Source organism: Galeopterus variegatus, unplaced genomic scaffold (assembly GCF_000696425.1).
Source record: "Galeopterus variegatus unplaced genomic scaffold, G_variegatus-3.0.2 Scaffold498, whole genome shotgun sequence".
In the NCBI taxonomy this organism is placed as follows: Eukaryota; Metazoa; Chordata; class Mammalia; order Dermoptera; family Cynocephalidae; genus Galeopterus; species Galeopterus variegatus.
In genome coordinates, this window is record NW_007726609.1 from 99,934 (window position 1) to 108,459 (window position 8,526).

General features: G+C 34.1%; 1 protein-coding gene across 1 annotated transcript in view; it reads right to left on the reverse strand.

Moving 5' to 3' along the window:
- Positions 1-1,236: 1,236 nt before the first annotated feature.
- The window catches only part of LOC103587872 (protocadherin-11 X-linked), an 87,808-nt gene continuing 80,518 nt past the window's right edge, over positions 1,237-8,526 (reverse strand). The window contains exons 3-4 of the mRNA XM_008569445.1: positions 4,224-6,719; positions 1,237-1,740 (exon numbers count right to left, since the gene is read on the reverse strand). Of these exons, the coding sequence (XP_008567667.1) occupies positions 1,696-1,740; positions 4,224-6,719 (2,541 nt within the window). The 3' untranslated portion in view covers positions 1,237-1,695. The remainder of the gene's footprint in view (positions 1,741-4,223; positions 6,720-8,526) is intronic.

The window sequence follows — 8,526 nt, forward strand, 5'->3', positions numbered from 1 at the left end:
TAATTTATCGAGAAGAGATGGGAAGAAAGTTGTTCTATGTGAATAATTTATACGGAGGTAAATTTTAATTTTAAGTATTTTTTACAACAGTTATTTATAATTATGTAATATAATATTGCAACTTAAATGACATTTCTCATTACCAGTAAAGTATTTACACTCACAGTCATTATAATCAACTAAGTAATGTTTAAACAATTAGGTAGCACATATGTTCGAGGAACCTGACATCACTGGAGGTACAAGGGATCCTGTATTGAATCAATGGAATCTCTAAACTTTAACAGAAACTCATTTAAAATATTACCTACATATTAAATATCCTAGAATTACACTAATTTGAAATGCTTAATAGAGCATAAACCTTTTCTAAAATCCTTGATATTAAAGAACGCTTCAAATAATATAGTAATTTTAATGTACATACATAACAGATCAAATCCTATTCACACTTTCCAAGGTCAAATGATACACAATTAAGCATCTGAATGAAAATCCAGGAAGCATATCTTACGTTGTGATTATAAGGGTCCTTTATACTCCCATTTTGTCCCAAGAAATCATGATTTAAAAAAAAAAAATTCTATTAGTAGTATTAGTAAGTCATAAGCAGCTTAAAGAATATAGCATAAAATTGGAACATATCATTCTCTCCTCAATAAAATATAATGTATAATGAGTTGACATACTTTGAAAAGTGAGCTAATTTTAAAGAGCAAATTACTCAAAGCAATGTTATATATTCAGTAATTCAATGCCAGAGAAATAAAATAGTTCTATTTAAATGTGGCTCTGGTACCTTATATTTTTCCTAGGTAATTTCAAAATTGAGATATAATCTTTCGACATAACCTGTCTAAATCCTTGTTTTTACCCTTATATGACGGGAGTTTTGATTCATAATACAAGAAATACATTTCATTCAAAATATCAGGGAGTATAAAGAACTTTACATTCTCCTTTCAGTAGATAAAAACAGAAAAAACTTCTTTAAGTATTTATAGAAAAAGGAAACATCATTACAACAAAAACATTTTTTAATGATTAACGTAGTGGAACAACATGATTACAATCAACATAAAACCCCAGTATGATTATTTTTTATCATCCAATTTTTGAGCAGAGTGGTGATAATTATAATGATTTTCTCAGCAACACTACGCTAGTGAATATTTTTTAAAAACTGAATTAAAGTTTTTTGCTTTTGTTTTTATTTGTTTGCCTGTTTTTTTTTTTTAAATCTTGCCCTGGATACGTTTCAGAGGGTAGCTTGGATAGTTCAGCTTCACTTCCAAACTCCCGGAGATGATGTTTAAATTCTTCAGCAATCAGACATGGCAAGTAATTCCATGTTTCATTATAGATATATTAACCATCAGTGTGTACACCAAGACAGCATTATGTTACATCACAGTTGCTGACATTCAGAGCAAGCAAACAGAGAAACAGCATGATAGAACTCTGTTATTCCACTGCACTGTTTCTTCCATAAATTTTAAATTTCAATTGCCAGATTACAAATAAAGAAAGCACAAGGGAAGGTTCACTGGGACAACATTTTTAATGTGGTATATTTTTGCTTGCTTTTTAAATGGGGAACCCAGATTACAAAATTAATGATCTTAGCCAAATTTTAAATCACAAATCATTGACATTTTTTTGGAAGGGAAATGCAATTATGTTGTTCCTAGAAAGTTATATCTCACTGCAGATTTCAATAGTTGATGTCCTGGAATCAGTCTAGGACAAGAAAAATAACATGTTATCAAAATTAGATGGTTGTGGTCTAGGAGTCTTATTTGCCAAGCATGCTACATGGCTAAAATTCACATTACCAAGGTATAGATGCACAGAATCAAAGTTACTGAATTTAATATTAGTGAATACTAATCCTATGCCAAGCTAACTTAGACTACTGTTACCATTTTGAATCGATGTATCATATCTACAGCATGGTTCTACCCATGAATTATAACCATCCAAAACTTTCACCACTCCCTTTAACTCATTTCCCAAATTGAAAGACCGTATCAGTTCAAATCACAGAAATTTGTTAGAATTATTTTGATGGGGAGAAAATGAAGTACCTCAAATACATGTCTAAGACAGTGATTACTATATAGAAGACCTTCAGAAATGTTTTGGGGGTTTTTTTATTATTTTTTATTTTCCTCTCAATTTTTCAAAGGTATACCCGGCACAATATTTTAATGGGGGAGCTGTGTTAAGCAAGACTTGGTTTGGGCAGGGTATCTCTTTTATATGAAAATTATCAAAACTGATTCTAAAATAGTTATTTATACTTATTGATTTTCTATAGTCATACCAACCAAATGCTATCTGCTTGCTCTGAAAGGTGTTAATAAAAAGCAATTTATCAACTCATCCTCTTAAATTTCATGTTTTTTATTTCTACTACAATATATACAAAAATGCCTTCCATAACACATGTAGAAACATGCCAAAAGGAGCATCATATTCCCTAGGTATGGATGGCTCTCTTCAATAGATGTACTCCTATACAGTGAATATTCCATAGTTTTTCAGAACACCAGATCCAGAAAAAAATCTATCGAAAATATTTGATTCCTTTTTTAAAACATAAAATTTCTGATAAAGCTCCTTGTACCTTACTGCTACTAGAACCATTTTATTTCTCCACTTTCATATTTTTATTCAGATGAGTAACGAACTAGATGTAAATATCATCCTAAACTCTCCTTTTGAAAATGTATTTTTCACTTTGTTTAAAATAAATTGGAGTATTTCTGCCTTCTGCTAACAGTAGTATTTTATTCCACCGTCAGAATTTCCTTGAGGAGCAATAAATTTTTATTGTTTTGGCTGACACGTTCCCCCATTTCCTATGATGCTTTTTTAAAAAGAAGGCACCTACTGTGTTTGAATTATTAAATACATAATTTCTTTTTCAGTGCTCACTTATCTTGTTAGCATTCTGCAGCACCAGGGAATGTAAGAGGCCTCTCCTGGCATTAATCACAAATTTAAGAGTATATAAAAACGGTAAAGAACATTGCAAATGAAGCACAAAATGTAAAAATTTAAATTATTTTTAGTATCATACTAGTCTGCCTAAGTTCACCAATTCATGTTCACAAGATATTTAGTAATTGAATATGGAGCAACTGCAAACCAATGATATAAAGTATACAATTTATTTTTTCTAAAATGTAAAAAATCAAATGAGTCATCTGATAACTCATTGATTCTAAGATAGGCCTTTTAGTTAATAAAAACCTAATGATAACCAAAAACTCATTTTCATCAGCATATACTTTTCATATTTTGCCTAATTCATGAAGCCACTGTCCTATGTTTAGCTATATAATATAAAATGTTATCATGGGAAAGAGTTATTAATTTTATTGACTTTAAATATTATAAAATATCAAAACAAGTAAATTTTAAAAATCAAGATATTTGGAAAATACTTCAATTCTTTTTCCTTCATCCATGCCTTGCTTACTGTATGTTCATATTCTCAAGTAAAATTAGTCTAGCTGAGAAATACCTCCATGCCTTCCAAAACAGTTGAAACCAGAATTTGTTCTATTAAGCTAATTTTATGAGCCAATCTTTTAAAAATGATCATCTACAAATGTAATCCACAAACCCTACCCTTTGTGTACTTTTTTAAAACAAGTCACTAGTTTAGTCCAGGAAAGAATGTTATTAGCATACACATCACACATAAAGTGTTATTCATACAGGATTCTTCTCTGTTGAGAAATGCTTCCAATAAGCAGAATAATACCAATAAAGAATTAGAAAATGAGAATGCCTTTTTGAATGGTTAAATATAAACAAAAACACACCCTGAAGAGATGTTAGGCATCTATTATGTCTGTCATCCACCAACATAAGGAAACATGGGACTCATCCAAACTGTAGAAATAACCACTGTCCCATAAACTCATTCAAAACATGGAGCGCTGCCGCGCTCCCAAGCAGCGTACTCTCCAGTGCGCCACCGGGCCGGCCTGGAAACAACCATTCTTAAATTGTATAACTTACTACAAATTTCTAGATAAATTTGTACTCACTTCTCCATGGAATATATATCTATGTGGATACTTCTGCAGAATATGATTGTTTTGATTCATCTTTGAAATCAATAGATTCTGTAAAGTTCTACATCAACTGAAAATAATTTAAAAATGAAATAGAATTAGAAAGTTTAGTTAGAAACTTGGATTACCTACCGGTCTGGTGTGTACAGACACAGGGGTCTTGAAGGTTGTCACTGGATAGCTGCACTCAGAAACGCTGTAGGGATCAGAACTGCTGGAGGAGCACTTGGAGATGGAATCACAGGCCACGAAGGTGTTATCGAGAGGCAGTTCCTGGATGATGTGGTGCTTTGAATTCAGGGGAGTTTCAGGCTGGATCTGGAAGGCAGGCTGTGGAGAGGCAGATTTGTAGTGCCGGGCCAAATCAGGGCTGTCGGGCTTGAAAGTAGTAGGTGTAGTGCCCCAGTTGTACTTGCCCATGGTTTGCTCTTCTAACTCAATGGGAAGGTCTAGTGTGACACTGTTTCCATCATTGTCAGCATCATCTGTCTTCGTTTCTTCAATAGTGACAAAGTTAAGCAGCAGGTTCTTAGGGGCATGCTTCTTCTTCTTCTTCTTCTTTTTCTTCATCATTATCATCTGCCTGTTTTCTGGGTTTGGAGTAACCCATTCAGAATTCTGCTTGTTCTTTTGAGCAGCCTTAAGGTGTGGCGATTGGCGACATCTTACTACAGCAGTGATGAAAATAACTAGGATGACTGTTATGGTGCCAGCAACAATGGCAACCATAATCTTGACATAGTCACTGGTTGGCGAAGATGCATCAGCTGTCTCAATATTTTGGGTCACTGGTGCTTCTATGTTTTTGTGCACCAGTTCATGAATCAGTGTAGCATTGGTCACTGACTCATTCACGAACAGATTAACAATTACAGCATTGAAAAGAGAATCGGGTTGTCCTAAGTCCTTAGCTTTGACTACCAGTCTGTGTAAACCAAGGTCTGCAACAACGCATTTCTCCTTCAGTGTGATGTTGCCTGTTGTTTGATCAATTATAAACAGACCTTTTGTGTTTCCTCCTACAATGCTATAGCGAAGCTCTGCATTCATGCCAGTGTCATTGTCAACAGCAACTACCTTGAAGACCACTGTGCCTGGATTAGTGGACGGTAGAACCAATTCATAGGAGTAATTGGAAGGAGGGACAACAAAAATTGGCTTGTTGTCATTCACATCAACCACATTTATGGTTACTTTGGCAGTTGAAGAACGTGAGACCCTACCACCATCCTCAGCCTTTACATAGAAAGTGTAAGATTCTTGTTTTTCTCTATCAAATGAAATATTTGGTCGTATGACACCTGTCTGTGGATCAATGGTGAAGTCATCATTCACATCTAAAATGGAGAGAGTGACTGCAGAATTCTCTCCATAATCAGGATCAGTTACAGTGATTAGTCCTACTGTCCCATGTCTTGGAAGGTTTTCTGGAACATAGAAATTGTACTCATTGTGAGTGAAAATTGGGCTGTTGTCATTTTGATCAAGAACGGTCACAAAGACTGTGGCATTGGTCACTAAGGGTGGCATCCCATTATCTTTTGCCAGAACAGTGAAGTAATATTTTTCCTGTTTTTCTCTATCTAACTTCTTCACTGCAGTCAGAATCCCTGTTCGACGGTCTAGGTTGAATTCAGATGGTGCATCAGCACCTAAAAGGTAACTGATCTCAGCATTACGCCCAGTGTCTGCATCCGTTGCACTTATTTTCGTCAACTGGGTTCCAGGAGAGTTATTCTCAGGAACAGAAAGACTTATGAAAGGCTGGGTGAAAACTGGAGCATTGTCATTTTCATCTTTCACTTTGATAAGGAGCATGGATGACTGATTCAAAGGAGGTTTCCCAGCATCTGCGGCCAGTAATTTAATGGCATATTCTCTTGTAGACTCAAAGTCAAGAAATGCAGCAGTCTCTAGGAGGAACTGATTACTGAACACTGGCCTTAATCTAAAAGGGACTTCATGATCTGTGAAGCACGTCACCCTGCCATTATGGTCAGCATCCTTATCTGTCACAGTTATGAGAGCAATTTTGGTGTTGAGTGGAGCATTTTCTGAAAGAACCACAGTGCCATTGATTGGATTGATGATGTATCTTATGTCAATTGATGGGACATTATCATTGATATCTGTAACATTTACCAGCACCATTGCTCTTGCTGGCATCAATCCACCATCACTTGCCAAAACCAGTAATTTGTGGTTTGGTGATTCTTCCCTATCCAGTGGTTCTTTGATTGTGATAAGTCCAGTGGTAGTGTTGAGGTGAAATAGTCTCTTGGCAATGTTGGAGACTAGATTGCTGAAATAGAAATGAATCTTGGCATTTTCACCTATGTCTGCATCTGTGGCATGGAGCTGTGTCACTGAAGTACCTACAGGAGCATTTTCTGGTATGCTGACTTCAATCTCTTTCTCCTTGAAGACTGGGTGGTTGTCATTTGTATCAGCAACACTTACTTGCAAAATAGCAGTACTGGATCTTTGAGGAAAGCCACCATCTTCAACCTTTACTTTCATCACATAGGTATCCTTCTCTTCCCTATCTAGCTCCTTTTGAACAATCAGTTGTGGCATCTTATCTCCTTCTGGTGTTTCAATGACATCGAGCCCAAAAATGTTTTGACCCTGGAAAACATGAAATGAAATATAATTTAACTTATGTTAATATAAGTTAACATATTAATACAAATTATGGCATATAACTTAACTTATGTAATGAGAAAAGTTTTCCATTTCTTGACACCGCATGACATAGTAGGATGGGCTCAGAAATAGGTGCCAGAAGACTTGTGTTCTAAGTCTCAGCTCTGCCTATAATTAATATTGTGACCACAGCAAGTTGCTTAAAATCTTTAGATATTTGTAAAATTAGAGTTGTGCTAGAAGATGTTCTGGTGGGTTTCAGGCAGTAGCATTTTATGGTAATAAATGTAAGTAATTTATGTAAACTATTAAAGTTTTCCAAAGAAAGAAGTGTATAGAATTTTAAGAAGAATTGTCACTAAATTTCACATGATAAATAAAGCTATAAGTGAATTACCCATGGTTACTCCAAATGAATTAAAATATTTTTAGTATAGATTTCAGTTTTCTAAGAAGCTGTTTCACCACCAAAAATTATCAGTAAGTATAAAATATTCATCCAAGGCAACAGCATAAGTATCAAATCTAATAAATACACGTAAAACTTTTGGCAAATGGAGAAAATGCACAAATTCTAGTTAGAATATAAATTTGTATAAAATACAGAGAATTTCCATTTTTTCCTAGAGGAAGAGATGTTAAAAATGTAATTATCTTGGAGATTAACAATACAATGTTATTTTATTAACTTTTTTTTTTACATGAGCAATCAGAATGAACTAAAACTCACATGTCAAAAAATCAAATTGGAAAAGATAGCTTGCAACAGCACCTATTTTCTCTTCATGACCCTGAAGTCACAGTATAGGAACATTTGAAAAATAGTCCCCTCTCTGAACTACTATAAGATGAGCTTTACACAGATCAATAGTGATCTTGCACGTACACACAAATATATATGTATACACACACACACACACGAGGGTAATTCAAAATGTTTGTGGAAAAATTGAACTAAAAGATAATACAAATCTTTCCATGAACTTTTTGAAGACCCCTCATACATATACATCTAAATAATTTTTAATTCTCAAGTACATTTTTTAACATAAAAGTTGCTGACATGTGGTGAGGATCAGTTACTGATCTCTCATATATGTGCTCTGTCATAAAAGAACAGGATAACATCTGAGGTTTCCATAGTTTTGTCATCCCAGTGTCTAAAACAAGATCCTAAAAGTTAGAGGCCAAAAAATGATGCTAGTTTTTCAGGGACTGCTAGAATAAACACATTCCACATCACATTATCTTTTTAAAAATTTACTCAAGTGTTATAATTGCCTATATATAATCTTATGCAATATCCAAGTACATCTATCTTTTTCCTCTTATGAATTACTTGAAGATATTTTTGCGAACTTCTGAATTTTTTTTTTTTTTTTACATTGTGATTCACTTGCATTTTTATTTGAATGCAGAGCCATAATATGCCTTGGTGGAAGAATTAGATGTCTATTATGAAATTTAAGGCATTTCACAAATATTAATTGAAATCATCAGTTTGCATCAATGAGATTTTTTAAAATTTTCATATCAGCTATCCATTGTGTACTGGTTATCTTGTTTTTAATTTATACAATTAAAATGAGCATTCTATTCAAATTTTATTTATATAAACCAATGAACAATCTTGCTTTTCTTTGAATATACAGCAAGGGAAACATTTTTTCTTTTTTCTTTTTTTTTTTTTTTTTGTCTTTTTGTCTTTTTTCGTGACCGGCAACGGATCGCAACCCTCAGTGTTGCGCCCGTACCGGACCGGGACCGGCAACGGGATCGCAACCCTCGG